Raw genomic sequence first — 22,554 nt, 5'->3', positions numbered from 1 at the left:
CATAGTGTCTAGGATGTCTCATAGTGTATAGTTGTGTCCAGGATGTCTCATAGTGTCTAGGATGTCTCATAGTGTCCAGGATGTCTCATAGTTTCCAGGATATCTCATAGTGTCTAGGATGTCTCATAGTGTCCAGGTGTGGTGAAGTACCGTGGTGAAGTAAAGGTGACCAATAACAAACTTCTAACTCTCCATGCCATGTTGTTTTGACTGGGGCTGTCTGTTTGGCCTTTTCCCCAGGCATCCCTCACACACACGCGCGCACACACACACACACACACACACACACACACACACACACACACACACACACACACGTCTCTCCCCAGCTATCCCTTCCCACCACAGTGGATGTGTTGGGATAAGCTGGTCCATAAATGTCTGAAGCCTCGGCTGTGTGTGTTGCATGCTGGGCATACTTTATATGGATGTTTAATGGCTGATGATTAAATACAGAAGAGGAACATAACAACAGTTATCCACATTAGCAGTCAGCAACCAGGACTATTTGGCAAAGAAGAAGATTATCACTAAAAGCTGAAAGGATTTACTCTAACTTTTTTGGGTTGTTGGACAACAATCAAGGCTTCAAAAAAAGACAGATTTTTTCAACCATCGCCTTTATGGTGGTTATTCTGACAAAGATTTTCACTTGATGCGTATCGATTTGTATGGCTATAATGTGAGTATTGGAAACATATTTTCTTTACTCAAAGTAAAGATTTTCATCGTGGTTTGCTTTTGTTTACTTCTTTCATAGGCAAGAACATGGAGATGGTGAGGGGCAGAGTGGTCTATTAGAAGATGGCGCCAATGATGGTGTCCATTTTCTATTGGCTAACGCTGATGGAGACTCATCGTTCCTTCACGTAAATCTATGGAGCCAATTGCCAGGCAACCATTTGCTTGCCTGGGTTGCTAGGGTAATAACCTGGTCAGTGTCCTTATTTCATCATAAAAGCTTCAACCTGGTTTACAACCTGTATTGTGTAACACATATGTATGAATACCTCATGAATGGAGTTTTCTGTGGTATGAGAAAGCCTATGTAATAAATACACAAAGTCACAAAGGAAATATGCGGACAGTTTTTTAATCAATGCTCAGAATTTCACCATGAAAATCATATTTTATGTTTTCACAGTCTGTGCACCACAGAGTGGGTGGTCTTGTTTATTCAGCCTCTTTGCCCTGTGAAAAGAGAGAAAGAAAATAAGGGATAAACATGAATGAACCTCTTACATATGATCACTTCAAAGTATATATTGCACTGTTTAGGACATTTCTTTGGCTCTGTGCTCAGCTTTGAGTTCAAGTTTAAGTGTCAGCTTGGTTTGTATTAATCTGTCATTAACATGTTTTTTTTTTACCTCCCCTGAAGAATACGTTTCTCAGAGACTTCCAAGACACGTGTGAATGTAAAAGTCAATACTGACCTCTGTGTACACTGAACCTGAAATGCTGTTGTTGATGAGGTCATATTTGGACATGAGTCAGGTATAGGGTTGACAGCAGCTTTGTACCTTTCCAGAATCACGGCTCTTAGCCCTGAGCTTGTTGACCTGGGACTCAGCGATGTCAGCACGCTCCTCAGCCTCCTCCATCTCATGCTGAACCTTACGCAACTTAGACATGTGGGAGTTGGCTTGTTCCTCCTGGGAGAAAAAGAGAGGGAGAGAATGAGAGAGGGAGACAATAACATTCAGCCTACAATGTTTGAAATGTTGTTAAAGCAAATTACCCAAATGGGGAAATTCTATTACTGCACCTCTTTTAAACTGATGGTAATATAGAAGCAAAGGAAATGCTGTGTGAATTATTTCCTCAACAGCTACTTGCGATAGACATTGTCATTGTGGATAGACATGCGTTAGCAGCAATTACTTAATCAACGTCAAAATCATATGTTTTATTTGCTGTAAGAATATGTGACTCAGTATGTGACTCACCGCTTCCTCAGCCTGCCTCTTGTAAGTCTTCACTTTAAGCTGCAGCTTATCTACCAGGTCCTGAAGTCTGGCAACATTCTTCTTATCCTCCTCAGTCTGTGGGAGAAGATTAAAGAAAATCAATGCCCATACTTCAATTGCATTCAAGTGCCTGGCTGGACCAGAACGTGTGGAGGTGTTACTCTCACCTGGTAAGTGAGCTCCTTGACTCTGCGCTCGTACTTGCGGACACCCTTGACTGCGTCTACACCCCTTCTCTGCTCAGCATCCACCTCAGTCTCAAGCTCACGCACCTGTATGGAGGAAACACAGCCGTGTGTTTAAGGTGGAGAAATCAGTCATGAATTATTGGAAAGAAGTAGAGTTTGATTCTTTAAGGCTAATTTGGAGAGACTATGTGAACCAATGTTTATTGAATGGCATAAGTTCTGCAAACTCACCCTGAACTCCAGTTTCTGGAGCTGTTTCTTGCCGCCCTTCATTGCCAGGTTCTCAGCCTCATCTAAACGGTGCTGCAGGTCCTTGACTGTGACCTCAAGGTTCTTCTTCATCCTCTCCAGATGAGAGCTGGTGTCCTGCTCCTTCTTCAGCTCCTCTGCCATCATGGCCGCCTGAAATGGTAGTTTGTGGAATCATTTAATTCATCCACAACGGATCACAGATCATGTGCTCAGCCCAGCTACAATTGGCCCTTGGCATAGAGGTGTTTACAGGTCCAAAAATGTGGATCTGTTCCGAAATGGACCCATGGATTTCCTACCCCAACCTTTCAGTGTCGGCCTACCTTGGTAAATAGGGTCTCCATGACGGACGCTCAGTGTGCCGAAGCACTCTGTGATGTTTGGAGAGGCAATTAGTGGACCCATGAAGTTGGAGTGAATGATTGAATGTTATGATGTAGAAAATATCACTTCAATATCAGCCAGAGGCAACTACTTGCCAGAAGCCACACCAACTGCATCCCTCTACTGGCTTCTCTGGAAAGCTAAGCAGGGTATGCCTTGGTTGATCCTTGGATGGGGGACCAAAACAGGCTGCTGGAAGTTGGAGGACAAGTAGGTAGCACTCCTCTCTCGGGTCCAGGTAACCCAATACCCCAAGGTGGTGAATGGGGCCCTGCCTTGCAGAGGATGCCATGTTTTTTGGATGAGATGTTCCTGACTCCCAAGTCGTTAAAGATCCCATGGCACTTATCCCAGGAGTAGGCATGTTAACACCGGTGTCCTGGCTAAACTCCCAATCCGGCCTCCATTCCTTCATGGCCACCTAATCACCCCTGATTCATACCTACAAGAATCACCATACCATACATGATTCATACCTACCAGAATCACCATACCATACATGATTCATACCTACCAGAATCACCATACCATACATGATTCATACCTACCAGAATCACCATACATGATTTTCTGCTCAACTCTCCACTGACAGCTTTCTGGCGCATAATGGCTGGCGTGGCATCACTCAACTGGGTGCTACACAGGAGTGATGAGGTGAGTTCTTCCCCTTACAATCAGCACGTTGGCTGTCTAGAAAGGTGCCATGTCGATGTAAGCCATTATCATTATTATAATAATAATAATAATAATAATAATAATATTACTTGGGTGTTGCGCAGGTTTTGATGAGATGGGATTGATAGTGACAAATGTATATGCAACGCTCTTGTGATCAAAACTGTTTATCGGGTCTGGACGGGTCCACTACGGTAAGTCAGCTCTTTTATCATTTACCTGGGTTTCAGGTTCGGGTGGACCCGTGAAGAGTTCTACCTCTAACGAATAAAGTTTATTGTATTGTTTTGAATATGGGGACTTACATCGGTGATGGCCTTCTTTGCCTTCTCCTCTGCGTTTCTGGACTCCTGCACTGTGTCGTCCACCTCTCCCTGCACTTGAACCAGGTCAGTCTCCAGCTTCTTCTTAGAGTTCAGAAGGCTAGTGTTCTGTATGAGGAAATTCAATGATTAGTTGGAATTGTTTTTCAAGAAAACCTACAAAAGTCCCACTGTGGGTAAGATGAGACTGCCTAGGAATCATCTATACCTGGGAGTGAAGCAGGCCCACACGCTCGCTGGCGTCCACCAGCTCCTGCTCGGCCACTTTGCGGCCTCTCTCTGTCTGCTCCAGAGCAACCCTAAGCTCCTCAATCTCAGCCACCATCAGACCGTTCCTGCGCTCCACCATAGCTGCCTGCTCCTTCAAATCTTCTGCTGCGCGAACAGCATCATCAAGGTGCAATTGGGCATCCTGGGATTCACAAAGACGTAGTGCATTAAAACTTGTTGTTGTAGGGTGATAGGATCGGTAAAGGATGAATTTTTTGTGTTCTGCTCTTTTCTCTTTTACCACTTTATTCCGACTTTATTCCTGTGTTCTATTCTATTTCATTGACAAATAGACAAATCCCTCTCTCCATTTTCATTGGGTTAAAGTTAGTTACTTAGGAAGTTGTCCTTGATACAGTGTGAGATTTATTTTTTTCTAATCGTTAAGGTTAGGAATGAGGCGTATTATCTGATCTGAAATCTGTGGTTAGGGGCAATGTTAACCGTGACTGATTTCCCAGCCCCTTACCTTGAGCTGGCCCTGGACGTTCCTCAGCTGCTTCTGGGCCTCAGCTGCCTGCCTGTTGGCGTGGCTCAGCTGGATCTCCATCTCGTTCAGGTCTCCCTCCATCTTCTTCTTCACCCTCAGAGCGTCGTTCCTACTCCTCACCTCTGAGTCCAGGGTGCTCTGCATGGAATCAACCACCCTCTGGCTGTTCCTCTTGATCTGCTCCATCTCCTCATCCTTCTCTGCCAGCTTCCTGTCCACTTCACCCTTGATCTGGTTTAACTCCAGCTGCACACGCAGAATCTTGGACTCCTCGTGCTCCAGTGTTCCCTGAACAAAACAAAACACTAGTCGCGCTTTGGTTGTGGGGGAGAGTTGTGGACTGGCAATCATGAACTAAGGGTTGTTCTGCATTGAGGCCTGTATGTGATGAAGATGTGGTAATAGCATAGGAGGACCAGGTCTTGCTTAGTAAAATGATTTTATCTCAATGAGACTAACCTGGACAGTAAAGGTTAAATGAAAGGATGAGCATATGTTCCAAATTAACAGGATCAAACTGCATTAGTTTCTACCTCAGCCTCCTCCAGGGCAGTCTGGATCTCAGACTTCTCTGTCTCCACAGTCTTCTTGGCCTTCTCCAGCTCATGGATGCTCTTGCCAGTCTCCCCGATCTGCTCAGTCAAGTCAGAGATCTCCTCTGCAAACACAAACACAGAAGTCTTTCAAAACAGGGAGATTTTCTTTGAACTTTGCAACACATTGGCGTTCATATTGAATTATCATAAGAATAAACGGTAAATGTTTGTACTGTCTGGTGTAGCTAAGTATCTTAAAATAAGTTCCAAAAATAGTTGAATGACAATTTGAACATTGTTCTGTAGAATAGGGTCACTCATGTAGCTTGATCAAATGAGACACCCCATCTTGAGCCAAATAAAACTACTGCCGTTTGACTCACGTTGCAGGTTCTTGTTCTCTCTCTTCAGAGTCTCCAGCTGATCCAAAGCCTCCTCATAGGAGTTCTTCATTTTGAAGAGCTCCGTGCTCAGAGAACGAGCCTCCTTCTGAGCTCCTTCCAGCTCTGCCTGGCCCTCCTCAAACTTCTGCTTCCACTCTGCCAGCACCTAGGGAAATCCATGTGATTTTAATATTGTTCTTTTTTCTTTTATCTGCCATGAACTAATTGATGTGATTTAGTTATTTCACACCTTGTCAAAGTTCCTCTGCTTCTTGTCGAGGTTGGCAGCAAGAGCATTGGCTCTCTCCACGTCAATCATGAGGTCCTCCACCTCTCCCTGCAGCCTCTGCTTGGTCTTCTCCAGAGAGGCACACTTTGAGTTGGTCGCCTCGATCGTCTCCTCTGCCTCCTGTAGACGCTGGGCCAGCTTCTTCCTGTTAGACAGATGAGGGATTATAAAGCGTCACCTCTGACCTCATCTCTGTGTCGGAGAATGTCTGTAGGTCTGGCTCTTCAGGGTGATGGGAGAAACATGCTACAGTACATTAGGCTTGTACAGATGAATCCATTAATTGAAAAGATGAATCTACGAATGCTTTAGTTGACAACCCATTTTTTATTTATATGAATCAGATTTCTTTATATCAGACCAAGGACAAGAAGTTAGAGTGACATGTAGCCACGTAAACAAGGGTCTTGTACCATTGGTTTAGGCAATTAGCACTCTTTTGTCTTAATCTATGGGAATGTACATTTTTACTTCCACATTCTGGTTTCCTTTAATTGTCAACCTACTGTATATCAAAACAGATACTATTCAGTAAGCAATTCAAATTCAAGAATGGAAAAATCCTTGTTTGTAATAAATATCCCCTTTTTAAATTATTTAATTAAAATGTGTCAACTCATCTCCAGAATTGACAGAACAGAAATGAAATACCCCCCAGCCCTGGTGAATAAGGAGGTTGTGTGTGACTCACTTGGCCTCCTCCAGCTCCTCGGTGCGCTGGATGGCATCAGTCTCGTACTTGGTCCTCCACTGAGCCACCTCACTGTTGGCCTTGGACATGCCGCGTTGCAGCTCTGCCTTGGCCTCCTGCTCCTCCTCAAACTGCTCCCTCAGGAGGTCACAGTCATGGCGGGCAGACTGGACACCGTGGGCCAGTGCGTTCTTAGCCTAGAGAGAGAAATAGAAGAGGTGAGGGAGAAATAGAGGTGAAAGGTAGATAGAGGAGATAGAGAGAAAGTGTAAGAGCATCATAGAAAAAGATAAAGAGAGACAGGAGGAGAGAGTAAATAGTACAGTAAGATGTCGCTGGGTGGCAAAATCACTGTCAACGTGAAGCTGTGATTCAAAACTACGTGGTTGATGGAGTCTATTTTGAGTCCCTTACCTTGACCTCCTCCTCAATGTGCCTCTTCAGCTCCTCAATCTGCTGGGTGAAGGCCTGTTTGCCTCTGGTCAGCTGGGACACCAGGGCCTCCTTCTCCTCAAGCTGGCGACCAAACTCACCTGTGGGGAAAAGAGCATCTTGTTAATGGGGTCTCTGTTCTAATGGTTAATGTTCATTGTTGCTGTTGGAGTAAGGTCAGTTATATTTCTGAGTTTATAGGACATATAAACCTTCCCTATGTGCAGTTGTAATAGACAATATGTTATCTTGCCAATGCTATTCTAATTTGTGTCAAGTTTGATTTATGGTCAGTTTGTTAACTAATGGTTGAGGGTAGGATTTGGGGTGGGTAAGCTGGTCGTAGATGAACTTGTACAGAATCTAGAGTATCATTGGTACCGTTCTCAGTCAGGAGTCTGGCCCTCTGTCCGCTCATGTCATTGACCTGGCGCACATTCTCATCATTCTTAGTCTTGATCTCGCTCAGCTGATCCTCAAGAGTACGGCACATCTTCTCCAGATTGCCCTGGTAGTGAAACATAAACCATCATTACTTTGATGATTATCTTGTCAAGACTTGAGTGCCAAGCTTTCCATTTTCGTTTTTTCACTTTTATTTGAATTGACCCCCACAAACACTGCTCCATCCAAACATTGCTACTGACCTTAGCCTTGGCGACGGCCTCCATGTTGCTGGAGAGGTCATCAATCTCCATCTTGTACTCGCTCTTCTCCTTCTCTAGCTTTTGCTTGACACGCTGCAGGTTGTCGATCTGCTCCCCGAGCTCTGCCACGCTGTCTGCCTGCTTTTTCCTCAGAGCGGAGGCTGTGGCCTCGTGCTGCAGGGTGGACTCCTCTAGGTCACGCCTCAGTTTCTGAAACTCAGCCTCTCGCTTCTTGTTCATCTCTATCTGAGAAGCGGTAGCACCTCCGGCCTCCTCCAGCCTTTCACTGATCTCCTCAAGTTCCCTGGAGAGGTCGGCCCTCTGCTTCTCCACCTTAGCCCTGGCAGCGCGCTCAGCCTCAATCTCCTCCTCCAGCTCCTCAATACGGGCCTACAGTAGGGAGACAGACAGATAGATGACATCTACAACACAGTCAAAGCAAAGGAGCTTACAAAATAATAATCTACAAATTGTGTTTATCCAAAGCAACTTACAGTTAATATATAGAATGTACTGTATGGTGTTTAAGCATCATTCTTAAACCAACTGAACCATTGCAAACCAGGACAGTGCCAACAGGAGGGTAAAAGGATCACTGTTTCTCATAGCGGTCCTAACAACCTTAACTGTACTGTCGTTAGACACTATATAGCCAACTGAGCCATCTGATGGTCCTGTTCTGCACCTGGAGTTCCTTGATCTTCTTCTGCATCTGAGCTCCCAGAGACTGTTCATCCTCAATCTTGCTGAGGAGCTGGGCGGTCTCAAAGTCCTTCCTAAAGAACACAAACACATTGATTTGGTTAGATTTGATTTGATAGCATAAACTGAAAATCTATCGTACCGTTCATTTTGGTTTAAAGAATGACATCTGTTTGGATTCTGACTATAACAACAATGGAAAGATAAATTAACTTTGTAGTCATTTGTTTGTGTTTACTTCTTGATCTTCTCGTCAGACTGCTGCTTGTCGTTCTCCAGGTCCATTATGGACTCCTGGGCCAGTTTCAGATCTCCCTCCAGCTTTCTCTTAGCTCTCTCTAGGTCCATACGGAGCTTCTTCTCTTGCTCCAGAGAACCCTCAAGCTAGTAGATAAACACACATATTTGTCATCAAAATCTAAATAATGAACAATAATGTCCAAACCATTAATAAGTAGATTAATGAAGTGAATCATTTGGGCGATAACACAGGGTGTAGTTTCATAATGATTGCCTCAAACCTAATGACTAACCTAGACTTTCATACTATTATAGCCATCTATTAATTCCCAGCTCGTATGTGACGGTTTCATATTCTTGTGTGTTTTAACTTCTGTAAAATAATTAGCTTTACTCTTGCATTACAATCTTGGTTGACACTAGCACTGCTTTATTTGCATTGCCCACTCACATCGTCCACTTGCTGTTCCAGCTTGGTCTTCGCCTTGGTCAGAGTGTTGACTTTGTCCTCCTCTGCCTGCAGGTCATCCAGTGTCTGCTGGTGGGCCTCTTGGAGGGCCTTCTTCTCCTTGGTCAGCTTGGCAACAGCCTCATCCTGAGACGCCATCTCCTCAGTCAGGTTCTTAACCTGAACACAGCCACAACAGATTCATTTGTCACTTCACATCACAAAGGGGAATACAGTTTAAATTGCATATACTGTTGCAAATGTGAAAGCATGTACCGAAAGTGATCGTCTATATGGCAGTGTATACCATGAATTCATGTCAGACACAAGAGGAGGAGTCCATGCTATGAATGTGGGGAGTACTATGCTGCTAAACTCTACTATTTCATGTTTACTCATTCCAGGACCAACAACACAACACAGTTGGATTTAGTTATTGTTTTGCTATGGTTGGATTAATGATCAGATTGTAGTGTGTGTGTTATATGAGACCTTGTTTTCAGTGGCGTGTTTCTCCTTCTCCACTTTGGCCAGAGTTAGCTCCAGGTCATCAATGTCTTTCTTCAACTCAGAACACTCATCCTCCAGCTTCCTCTTCTTGGCTGTCAACTCAGCATTGATCTCCTCCTCATCTTCCAGCCTCTCGGTCGTCTCTTTGAGTTTGGCCTCCAGCTGGATCTTGCTCTTGATGAGCCCCTCACACCTCTCCTCAGCATCATTCAGACTCTCTCCTTCCTGGTTTCAGAAGGGAAGAAAAGGAAAAAGGCTTCAACACTCAATGTCTATGCAAATATAAACTCATTCTAGTGCAAGAGCACACAGCAAATCAATACAATCTATGAAAAATGCAAACAACATGGGCAATAAAGTGTGTATGTGTGTGTGTGTGTGTGTGTGTGTGTGTGTGTGTGTGTGTGTTTGTGTGTGTGTGTGTGTGTGTGTGTGTGTGTGTGTGTGTGTGTGTGTGTGTGTGTGTGTGTGTGTGCTTATGTGAGTGTGTGTAACCCTTGTGAGGCTGGTCGCTCACTCACAGATGCTACTTGGAGGGCAAGGTCATTCTTCTCCTGCAGGAGGGATACCATCTTCTCCTCCAGCTCCTTCTTACGGGCCTCTGCTTTGGTCAGGGCAATTTTGCACTTTTCAAAGTCCTCCTTCATGTTGGCCAGCTCCTTCTCCGTCTCAGCGCTCTGCAGCAGGGGCTTGATCTTGTAGTAGACCTTCATCCATGGCCAATGTTTGACATTCATGAATGAGCGGATGTTGTACTGGATGGTGAAGACAGACTCTCTGGTTGACAGGAGAAAGTGGAATTGCAGCGTAGTGAGTTTTAAGCTTATAATTGCCTGTAAGTGCATTCATAAGTAGTGCTGGAGAGTTTATCTTCCATCCCTTACCTCCTCTCCATCATCTTTGTAAACTCCTTCCTCATCAGGAATCCACGGCAGAGAGCTTGAGTCATGGTTACCAGAGACGCCAGCTTCTCATCACGCATCTCCTCCAAGACACCCAGCAGACCAGCTTTGAAGAACACCTGAGCACAGATAAACAAGCATGGCCAATGGAGGAATTAGACATCGTAACATATAGAAAGGGGCAGAATAGGAAATCAAAGGGAGGTTCAACCCCCCAAGACTTTGTTGTAACAACAATAGTATGTCATTCAAAGAAAACTTGAAAATCTTATATTTATGTCCTGGAAAAATGATTTTACTTTTTTTGTCAACAACACGCATCATCATCTCACTTTCCCAGGAGATAAATATGAGCTTGTCATTAGGATATCTGTGAGGCTTTAATGCACAAAATAATGATATTGTAGGACCATACTCATGGTGGTCTGATGAGAACGTTGTCCTTTAAAGAGATGCTATGGGATCTTTGCGACAAAGTCTGTATTTCTTAAATCAGTGGAATCCCCACACACACCCCCAGACTGCAGAAGACACGACGGGGACCTGTTATTGCTACTAATCGCTACTTTTAGAACTGTAGGCTGTAAAGATACAAATGATCCTGTAGCATCTCTTTCATGTTTCAGTCCTGTTATGTGGTCACATTTCCTGACCTTGGTGTGTCCAAACTTGTATTCATCGTGAGGCACATCAATCGACCCGAGCAGCTTCTCAGAAGCCTTCTTGTTGTCCATGAACTGACCGTCAGGGATGACACCGGCATTCAGTACTTTGTACCTGTATGGGGAGAATTGTTAAATATGTTTGAAAGCTGTTGCTTATGTTGTCAAGGAAGGGCATTGTGTGTGTGTGTGTGTGTGTGTGTGTGTGTGTGTGTGTGTGTGTGTGTGTGTGTGTGTGTGTGTGTGTGTGTGTGTGTGTGTATGAACTGTACCTCTGCTTGAAGTCAGCATAGAGGATTCTGCTGGGGAAGCCCTTTCTGCAGATCCTGATACCTTCCAGTACACCATTACACCTCAGCTGGTGGATAACCAGGAAGTTCTCCATCAGACCTGGAAAAGACAAAATGTATCTAAACCCCTAAATAAACCTGTTAAAGGATTTATATTCGAAAGTCTTAATTATTGTAATGATTAGTAGTTTAATTAATTAGGCTTAGTCTGTAATATGTCTCTGTGTGTTGTACCTGGAGTCTTTGACTCGTTGGGGATCAGGCAGCGCACAAAGTGAGGGTGGGTGCTCCTCAAGTTGGTCATCAGCTTGCCCAAGTTCTCCTGTGAGGGGTGACAAGCCATAATGTTCTCACAAATAATTCATACTTAATTTACACTTTTCAAAAGATAGTAATTTCCAACAGACACCCTGGCAGGCAGGACTATGAAAAGCTCACCCTGAACTGGGAGGACACAGTCTGCATGGAACCTCCCTTCTTCTTGCCTCCCTTCTTTGTGGTGTCTTTTTCAAAGAGTAAAGAAAAGAGTGTTACAAATGATAGAAATCTCTGATCAACTTCAAGTTTCTACTGCACGTGCAGATCCGATTGTAGCACACTGGTCGATTTGGCAAATTTGTGGCTGAAATTGTGTAGTGTCTGCACGGCTTAATGTTTATTATCATGCTAATGCTTAGTTATTAACATGATGCTAATGTTACCTTCAGCTGCAGCAGGTGGATAAATGACAGACAGCAGTTTGACTGAGGACTTCTGGTAGAGTTGCACCACAGAGTCGTTCAGGGGGTCCTTGTTCTTGTCCAGCCAGCCAGTGATGTTGTAGTCCACAGTGCCAGCGTAGTGCACCAGGGAGAAGTGGGCCTCAGCCTTGCCCTTGGCAGGCTTGGGCTTCTCAAACGCCTTGGTTTTGCCAAGATGCTGGTCGTAAAGCTTGTTCTTGAAACTTGTGTCTGAAGCCTTGGGGAACATGCACTCCTCTTCAAGGATGGAGAAGATGCCCAATGGCTGGGCAAAAAGAGATTTCAATTAAATGACTATGTTGATGTTGATGTTATGTTTATGCTATGTTTTTACTTCAACAGTCACCGTTATATGATGATATTCATGTGGTGGAAGCATATTAAGAAAGCACTAACATGTTGAGTTACTAACAGTATGATACGTTGGACCACCATGAGGATATCTTACAGTAGTCTCAAACACCTACCTCAAAAACTACTTTTGACACCCATCATTAAATAGTATTTTCCTCACAGGCTGCTTACCTTCTCAATAAGCTCAATGCAGGCAGCCAAGTCCATGCCGAAGTCAATGAACGCCCAGATGATTCCCTCCTTCTTGTACTCCTCTTGCTCCAGGACAAACATGGTGTGGTTGAAGAACTGTTGCAGTTTCTCATTGGTGAAGTTAATACACAGCTGCTCCATGCTGTTGTACTGTTGATAGAATTTCAGAATCAAGGAATATGTTCATCATACATGGCTGTAATCTTTTATAATCACAACTTGTTTTTCTTGTTTTGACAACATACTCACATCAAAGATCTCAAAACCGGCAATGTCGAGCACACCGATGTAGAACTGCCTTGGCTGCTTGGTGTCCAACATGGTGTTGATACGGACGACCATCCACAAGAACATCCTCTCATAGATGGACTTAGCCAGAGCCATCACGGAATTATTGACCTGTAAAAATGAAACTTCTAGTTAATACATGAGACGTGACCATATGTAGGTGAGGTGATGCAGGTGGGGGGTGGCACGCACATTAGAGGGGTTTTTAGGGCTTAAGGATTAGGGCACTGAATCAGAGAACCTATATACAAGGGCTGTGACTGTTGTCTTTGTTTTTCTGTGTTGTTGTTTATTTGATATTGGTGTTGATTGATTGTGAAGCTATAACAAAATGAATGCCCTACCTGAGGTACTGTCTGTCCCTTGGTCACATACTCATTGCCGACCTTCACTCTGGGGTAGCACAGAGCTTTAAGCATGTCGGCTGAGTTCAGGCCCAGGAGGTAAGCGATTTTATCAGCCACTGGAAAGAGAAGGAGTAACAACAGACTCAAGGACAGAGCCATACAAGATTGTTTGTGTCTCTCAACAGCTCTGTCAGCCTGGCGTCTGAGGCTGATGACACATTAACAAAAAAACAGAGAGAAATATATTTACTGTTTGGCCATGTTTAGTACAGGACACCTTACTAGTCTAGCGTACAAAAGTGATCAGCTATTCTGATGTTTCAAGAGGAACAACTTGTAAATGTTCTTTTTTCCATGTTTGGGGCCAGAGGTGGAACTCACCCTCTGTGCCGTCTGGCTCGGCCTGCTCCTCACGCTGCTTCTGCTTGAAATGCATGTTGCCGTGATGCATGACAGCGCCTGTCAGCTTGAAGATGTACATTTTATCCTCAGCAGTGAAGCCCAGGATGTCAATGGCTTCCTGAAAGAGAGAAATGTCATGTTAGCGAGGAAAGAAAACAGTGATGAATTGAAGACAAACTCACTCTGTCAGAGTACGGCTCTGTTAGCTCCAAATCTAGCAGAATGGATGGAAATGTCAGACTTCTCTATTCCTCTAGTAGACTAGCAGCACAATAGGATTTTAACAATGTTACCCAGGGCACTTGTGGATGCCGTATGCCACCCTATAAGAGGAGTCATTAACACTGGGCACTCCAAACAGATCATTGATACAAATAAAAACCCTTTGAGTGACTCACATCTGTGGCGACCAGCTCTACCGTGTCGTCAATGCTGGCCACAGTGATCTGCCCCTGGCTGATCATGGGGAAATCGTAGGGGTTGGTGGTGATGAGTGTCATTTCTGTGGAGAACAGAGAACAAAGTGGTCCCTTAAATCAAATTCATGTCAGTGGATGGACACCTTGTAGTTAATACATATACTCAATGACAGATGTTCTCAAGAACCAGTGGATTGCTTTACTTATTCCCCCGACCAGGCACATTTCATCAGCTCAACCAAAGTCAAATTTCCAAAAGCTCAACCAATCCAAAAGCTCAACCAAATTTCTTATACCATCTCTGACTCTACTGTAGCGACTGTAAGAGTATTTCATTTTCACAGCAGGGAGCTAGTTTTCCCTGCTCTCTGCTTTGGCGTACCGACGATCTCAGGTTTGTGGTTGGTCATCATCTGGTAGAAGATGTGATAACCCCTCTCATCTGGAAGCTGGAAGGCCACCCTGGACTTCTCCAGCAGATCTGATAGAGAGAACAGGAGAGAGACATTGGTATATTGCAAAAAAACATAATTTGTGCAGAATAAGTATGAAGAAATGACTAATACCAACTTACAGGTCTCAATGTCAGCACTAGCCAGTTTGCCGGAAGTAGCAAAGTGAATCCTGATGAATTTACCCTACAGTAGAGCAGGGCGGTTAGAAATCAGTCAACAAAAAAACAACAACTGCCAGTGTATTCCCTCATACTTACAAAGCGAGACGAGTTGTCGTTCCTCACAGTCTTGGCATTACCGTAAGCTTCCAGCAGGGGGTTAGCTGCAATGATCTGATCCTCAAGAGATCCCTGAATGAGACAAAGTTGCTAAAGCGTTAGTAACTGAAAATCTCCTTTCATCTTTCAACAACATCTGTTCCTTTTTAGCTGAGAAGGAGGCTATAGTGAGGTACAGACCTCATTATGAACATTTATCTGAAATGTGATTGGCTCCCACCCTAAAGCCCAGGGTTCCATTCAGCTGTCTCTGAGTCAAACTATTTTTTGATGAAAACTGTTTTCAATATGCAGGACTACAGTATGGAAAACATAACTATCATAGAGCAAAGTTTAGGTGTTTTCAATCGTCATTCACCTCAACTTACTCTTCCTCTTTACTAAATTGTGACACACATAAGCAGAACTTACCTGTATTTTACCGGGGACTGCTTCCTTCTTTGCAGCCACAGCAATAGTGGCAAAGTACTGGATGACACGCTTGGTGTTGACAGTCTTTCCTGCACCGGATTCTCCACTGGTTTATAGACAAAAAGGGTTTTAGACACGTTTCAGGATAATATCAGCATTCTTTAATCAAGAAAAGAAAATGGCATTGCTTTAACATGTTTTATAATCTAAGAAATATTCTCACTCAGTTACTCAATATTGACTTCATAATACCCAACATACTGCAAAAGGAACGCTTTCTGAAAAGTAAGATGTTAGTGAACAACTTACGTAATCAGGACGGACTGATTCTCTCTATCTGCAAGCAAAGAAACATATTGTTCACACTCATTCACTGGGTTTTGGTACATCATTGCATTCAAGGCATCATCATAAAGTCGCTCATCTAACTATTCATCCATCCATGAGAGCTCGTACCAGTCAACATGAACTGATAGGCGTTGTCAGAGACAGAGAAGATATGGGGTGGAGCCTCCATACGCTTCTTCCCTCTGTAGGCGTCCACACATGACTGGTCGTACACGGGGAGCCACTTGTAGGGGTTCACCGTGGCACAGAAGAGCCCAGAGTAGGTCTGGATAAAGTGGATCAAATATGGGAATTAGCCAAGTCAGATTAACTGGAATGTGGAAGTGTAGGTATCTTTGCGTATAGTGATATGCTGTTTTCGTTCTCTGCATTTGCTTCTGTGTGCTAGGTTTCTGGTGTTGACTGATGTGTATGTATCTCTTACGTAGATCATCCATGCTGCGTAACGCTCTTTGAGGTTATACAGCACAGAGGCTTCATTCAGGTAGGTCATCATGGCCATGTCCTCAATCTTGTCATACTTTGGGGGGTTCATTTGCAAGACGTCATCTTCTTTGAAGTCTTTAGTCTGAAACAGTGGGATATTTAGATAATACTCTATATGGCTAACTTTTTACTGATAAACAAATATAATCTTTTTCATGATTTGTTGGTTCAAGCATAATCCATGAAATTGACTTATTTGCATCACAGTACCAGTGCTTTGCTATCCTCCACTCTACTTGAACTTTATCAAAAGATAGATCAAAGATTACATTCTTTTTAAATAATAGTTTTGAAAGTGAAAGGTTTTTGAGTATTGAAAGGTTTACTCGCTTATGAAAGCTGCCGTTTGGTTAGATGTTATAGGCTTACCTCCTGAGTGTCTGTAACTTTCACAGAGATTTTTCCACCCTCCCTGGCTACAATTGTACCCTTGAGGTACAGCTCCTTGACATCAGTCACATAGCAGGCGTTCTTTGCATCAAAGGGTGCGGTTTGAGCTTCGATCCTCTCCCTCTCTGGCTTACGAAGGTATATGGCAGCTGCGCCATAAATGGCCATCTCCGCGTCCGTACTCATGGTGGCGACTCACTAGGAAAGAAAGATTACAAAACAAACATATTTAAGTCTGTACTAATCCCTCCCAAGTATTTTGGGTGTATTATTATATTCTAATAATGTTACAAATCAAACCATGTCTCACCTTGTTTTCTCCACCCAAATGAAATGGTGTCTTTGTGGTCCAAGGTACGACAGACACAGTCCGCTAAGAAGCAAACAAAGACAACTAAAGAATCAAATAAAAGGTGAATACAGGGCAGCATATGTCGAGACCCACATCCTATCATTTAGAGGCCCATTTGGACCAGAAACAAGTTAGAAGATTCCACCTTTAAAGTAAATCAGTTTAATTCAGTAGCCATCAAGGAATGAGATCACATGATGAACGTTCAGTGAAGAGTGCTGTGTTAGTACAAACAAAGCATTTTCTAAAATCTGGTGTTGGGTTGGACACTGGCCCTACATGCCTATTTCACGTTTGGTTTGGATATACATCTTTAGCGCTATTAGAAAACATAGCATATGCACATTTTCAAATGTTCAGTGTGGCCGAAACTACATGCTGGACCTTTACATTTCCACTTTAATATTTATTGCTATAAACATGCCCACTTTCTTTCAAACTGTGTGAAGGAAAACTGATTTATCATCTATCACAATTTAATAAAGCAATGCCACTTTCATGTTGAATAGAATGCATGACTTGTTACAGAGCTAATCATGTGAAGTCCTATGTGGCATGTAAACACAGACAGAAGTCTCACAGTGCAGTCACTGCATCAGACACGGAAGTGAAATCATGTAAGGAGGTGGAGGGTCTTACCACAGAGGTTGAATCTGCCTGTAGATGCTGTGGCCTCAGGCTCCTTATATCTGGTTCCAGAGTGCCAACCAAGCAGAAGTTAATTATGGACTGCTGGAGGAGATGGATTGGATGTTTCCCTTTATGCCCTTTTCTGATATGCTACATTCATCAAATTTCACATCTCTTGCACACTTATCATTCCCAATCTTTCCACTGCTGCTCCTCCTACAACTTTTAAGATAGAATCACCAATGCAACTTCACAACGTGCAGGAGAGGTCTTACTAAAGTTTTGGTTTTTAATAATTGTTATACTTTTTAAACTAAAGTGCAAATATTAACATGGAGGTCTATGAAAAACAAAAGATGAAATGTTTGTACTTCTGCTGCTTTTACGCCTTTCAAACTATTCACATCAATGTTTACAATGTGCGGAAACTTCAAATTATGGATCCTGATTAAAAAATGCTCTCAGATACCTTTTATGCTTTTCAACTTAAGCTTTTTGTACCTCCAAAAACTCCCATCCATGAACATGGTGGAATGTTGGTTCCGGCCAGCGTTGGGCTCTAGTTCTGCTGGACCTGCCATGGGCCTTTCAGAACTCTTAAGACTTAAGACATTAACACTATTTATTTATTGTCCCCTTGTTTCAGGGTACCCAAAAGTGATGGGACAAATGTATAAAATGTCCAAATAAAGTACTCATGTTTAGTATTTGGTCGACAATCCTGCAATAACTGCCTGATGTCTGCCACCCATTGACCCCACCAGACGCTGGTAATGCTCTGCCAGGCCTGGACTGAAGCCATCTTCACTTGTTGTTTGTTTTGATGTATTTTTGCCTAAAATCTTATCATCAGGACATGAAATGCATGTTCAATTGGATTTAAGATGATTGACTTGGCCTGTTAAGAACATTACACTTTTTGGCCCTGTAAAACTCCCTAGTTGCTATCACAGTATGATTGGGGTCACTGTCTTACGGTATGATGAAGCGCCATCCAATGAATTTGGAGGTGTTAGCTTTACTTGAACAGACAAGATGTTTCTGGACACTTCAGAACACATTCTTCTGCTGCTGTCAGCAGTTACATCATCAATGAAGACAAGTGAGACAGTTCTAGTGGCATCTATACATGCCCAAACCATAACACCCCCTCCACCATGTTTCACAGATCAGGTGGTATGATGTCAATCTTTGGCAGATCCTTTTTTCTCCAAATGTTCTAATTGCAGTCACTCTGGTACATGATAATATTCGTTTTATCTGTCCAGATGACCTTTTACCTCTGCAGGCTTTTAAGGTACTTTTTAGCAAACCGTAACCTGACCTTCCTGTATCCATCCTTTTTGAGGAAAACTAGTGATTTGCACCTTGCAGTGAAGCCTCTGTAGTTTGGCTGGTGACGTATTCTGCGGATGGTCTCTGACACATTGACGTCTGCCTCCTGGACAGTGTGTCTGATCTATGGGACAGTTGTTTTGGGGTTTTTCTTAATTATGGTGAGCATTCTTCGGTTTGCTTTATTTTTAATCATGTTCCAAACTGTTGATTTTAGTAAGCCTAACGTTTTGGCTATGTTTCTGATATCTTTTGTCTGATTTTCAGCCTAATAAAGGCTTCCTTGACTTTCATTGAGTCTCTTTGGTCCTCATGTTGACAGACTCCAATATCTGACTCCAAAGGCAAAGCCTAGAATCAATACTAGACATTGACAGCTCTCTGAAGCACAAATGATGTGACGGAACACACCTGACTAACCAGAAACACCTGTGAAGCCAATTGTCCCATTACTTTTGGGTACTCTGAAATAGGGGGACTATGCATAACAAGTGTTTCTTGAATGGTGAAAGCAATATGTCCACAAGTACCATGAAATAATCTCTACTTTAACCTCACAGTAATTGTTTGATTTCAAATCCAAACTTTTGTGAGTGTAGAGCTCCCCCCCAAAAATGCTTCACTGTCCCATTACTTATGCAGGGCACCATGTATATATATATATATATACAGTACCAGTCAAAAGTTTGGACACACCTTCTCAAAACTATGAAAGAACCCTAACCCTAACCCTAACCCTAACCCAAACTTTTGACTGGTACTGTATATATATATAATATAATATAATATACATATACATTAAATATTAAATTTAATACAATTATATTATCCATGTAATAATAACCATACAGTTGTGACATCATTTACAGGGAGGAAACAAAAAGGTAAATGAAATAATATAATGAAACGCATGTATGCAACTGAAGTAAGACTACACCAAGCAGAGGCCCAGCAGAGAACAGCTGGAGGGTTAGGGGTAACAGCAGTCGCTGCTATATACGGTCAAAGCCACCGTCTGCTAACCTGCTTCTATATTGGCCAGCATAGCGCTGCAAGGGGTTTAGTATCTCCTTCAAAAAGCTGACAACAATGAGCTTTGGCTGCAGAGATGGGGAGAGCACAAACAGGAGAGGCCTCGCTGGTTTGATCCTCCTGATCGTCAACCACAGTTCCCTTGTCCACTTCCCTTCAGCTCCCCCCTCTGGTTTAGTCCACATTTGAGGGGTTGAGTGTGTAGTGGCCTGTTTTGTACTGCTTCATTCTTGAAGCTATGCCACTGTCAGGGCTGAGAACTATGCCACTGTCAGGGCTGAGAGCTATGCCACTGTCAGGGCTGAGAGCTATGCCACTGTCAGGGCTGAGAGCTATGCCACTGTCAGGGCTGAGAACTATGCCACTGTCAGGGCTGAGAACATTCTCCTCCTGTTGGCTCATTAAACTGTCAAAGTATCCCCGCTGTGACGTCATCTAATTTGGGATGTGAAATGTCACAGAAGCAGGGCTTCATTTGCGATTGCTTTATGACCCTGAGTATTAAACTAGATATGCTTTATGACCCTGAGTATTAAACTAGATATGCTTTATGACCCTGAGTATTAAACTAGATATGCTTTATGACCCTGGGTATTAAACTAGATATGCTTTATGACCCTGGGTATTGGGAATATGGTCATTTAGGGATCAGCTCTGAGGCAAATATGTGCCTATTTTTAAATGTTCAAATTTACTGACACCACAGACTGTGGTGGTGGGAACAGAGAGACAGTCTAGGACAGGACAAGTATATTACAATAGACAACATCATTAACACCAGTGGCCATGCCCCCCACCCCCCCACCCCCCCACATCCCTTCTTGCTTTTCTCTGAATGTATTAAACACAGTATGAGGTTTTTCATTCGTTTGACTGCTGCTCCCTTGTGTTGGGATCTGGAGTATTAGGGTTAGGGTTAGGGTTAGGGTTAGGGTTAGAGTTAGAGTTAGCACCGGGCCTTAGAGTTAGAGTTAGCACCGGGCCTGTCTGAACTGCATGCTAGAACCATAGATATGTTGTTAACTGCCAGCTGTATTGAGTTAACAGATTAAACTGTCATTGAGTATATTTTAGATATTTATGCAGTAGTCTTAGGGATCACATAGTGATTTAATGGGGCTTTAAAAGCCACGGTGGTGTGGTCACATAGTTATGTTTAATGGGGCTTTAAAAGCCACGGTGGTGTGGTCACATAGTTATGTTTAATGGGGCTTTAAAAGCCACGGTGGTGTGGTCACATAGTTATGTTTAATGGGGCTTTAAAAGCCATGGTGGTGTGGTCACATAGTAGTTTTATCACCAACAGCATGAGTTTGTTGGAGAGGTCTCGTCTATTGGCTCACATCAGCATGTTTTATAACTTGACCAAACCATTAAAACGTCTCCACAGTAAGACTCTAATTTGGGATGTGAAATGACACATGGCAGAGCTCCACGACCTCTGACCCCCTTTGACCTTGCTGAGGATCTTATTCTCCAAGCCACATTCAGGCCTGACTAATATGGTCAACAGAATGTGCTGCGCTACACCTGATCTTTCTCACTCTGCAGTACAGTACAGTATATGTTTTCAGCTGAGTAGTATATGGAGGGCTGAATATGGCCATGTTCAGAAACTGACGTGTCAGAGTGAAATCATTTAAGAAAGCAGATTTCTGCTTGTTTAAAGCGTTCTCTGGAAGGGGCACGTCGCTTGCAAATGTTTGGGAGAAATCAGGATTATCCAGAGGTGTAAGATCGTCACGACAGGCCCGGGCGCCCCATCATAGATCACATAATGAAAGAAGCCATAGGATGGCATGTAACTAACAAATAGATTTACAATCATAATCAATTCTTCTGCAACTATGGTTTGGAATTCCTATTGTTACAACCTATCCTGCCTATGATATGTTAGACAACATACACACGGCCACTAACCCTAACCCTAACCCTAACCCTAACCCTAACCCTAACCCATTCATAAAACACCATCGTTTACGTCGTTATCTAGCTGGACAGCATCCCTAGAAACCAGTTCTGGAACTATCAACCAGCGCTCAGGGACCTGTGTAACTGGATCCTGGACTTCCTGACAGGAGGTGAAGCTAGGCAGCAACACCTCCTCCACTCTGACTCTCAACACAGGGGGCCCCCCAGGGCTGTGTGCTCAGCCCCCCCACGGTGCGACAGCGCCTGGTTGTCCCCCCAGATCCTCACAAACTTCTACAGATGCACCACAGAGAGTCTCCTGACCTGCTGTGTCAGCGCCTGGCACGGAGCTGCTCCACCTCCACCAGAAGACTCTTCAGACAGGGGTGAAAATGGCCCCGAACATCACGGCAGCCAATCAGGACCTCTACTCTGAGAGGTGCAAGAGGAAGGCCGGGAAGATCATCAGGGACCACAGCCACGCCAGCCACACCCTGTTCTCTCTCTTTTCATCCGGTAAACAGTACCGGTGGATCCGAACCCGTACCAATAGGTTCCGGAGCAGTTTCTACCCTCAGGCCATAAGACTGCCTAATTAACACCCCACCCCCCCACCCCCCCATTCTACAAAGACATCCTGATCCTGACCCTGACCCTGACCCTGACCCTGACCCTGACCCTGACCCTGACCATGACCCCTGACCCCTGACCCACCAGTGTTATTGAATGTAGCATCACGTTTAGTTGAAAAATGGATGGTTTTGGAATGAATCTTGCTTTTTAATGCTGGTAACCCGTTGTATAAAAGCAATAATACACTTGAGTCCATTATGATAGGTTATAGCATAGTTATAGTTATAGTTATAGTTATAGGTTATTATGACATTACTATATTGTCAT

General features: G+C 43.5%; 1 protein-coding gene across 1 annotated transcript; it reads right to left on the bottom strand.

Annotated features, from left to right (window-relative positions):
- Positions 1–1,164: 1,164 nt before the first annotated feature.
- LOC310819331 (myosin heavy chain, fast skeletal muscle-like) lies at positions 1,165–16,580 on the bottom strand (the record flags this gene model as incomplete). Its single annotated transcript, XM_083690577.1, has 39 exons — positions 1,165–1,191; positions 1,524–1,655; positions 1,950–2,045; positions 2,138–2,242; positions 2,390–2,560; positions 3,775–3,900; positions 4,001–4,204; positions 4,532–4,840; positions 5,086–5,210; positions 5,472–5,637; positions 5,722–5,905; positions 6,452–6,648; positions 6,866–6,984; positions 7,265–7,391; positions 7,531–7,920; positions 8,216–8,306; positions 8,471–8,616; positions 8,924–9,100; positions 9,413–9,655; positions 9,952–10,207; positions 10,315–10,451; positions 10,986–11,109; positions 11,267–11,384; positions 11,519–11,606; positions 11,723–11,787; positions 11,986–12,289; positions 12,550–12,720; positions 12,820–12,969; positions 13,203–13,321; positions 13,587–13,725; positions 14,006–14,109; positions 14,409–14,507; positions 14,601–14,664; positions 14,739–14,831; positions 15,171–15,276; positions 15,480–15,507; positions 15,627–15,783; positions 15,943–16,086; positions 16,374–16,580. The coding sequence occupies 39 exons, from the start codon at positions 16,578–16,580 to the stop codon at positions 1,174–1,176; spliced, it is 5,799 nt and encodes a 1,932-aa protein (XP_083546703.1). The 3' UTR covers positions 1,165–1,173.
- Positions 16,581–22,554: the final 5,974 nt, after the last annotated feature.

Source organism: Argentina silus (genome assembly GCF_951799395.1).
Source record: "Argentina silus genome assembly, chromosome: 18".
Taxonomy (NCBI): Eukaryota; Metazoa; Chordata; class Actinopteri; order Argentiniformes; family Argentinidae; genus Argentina; species Argentina silus.
This window is presented reverse-complemented; position numbering and strand designations above follow the sequence as displayed.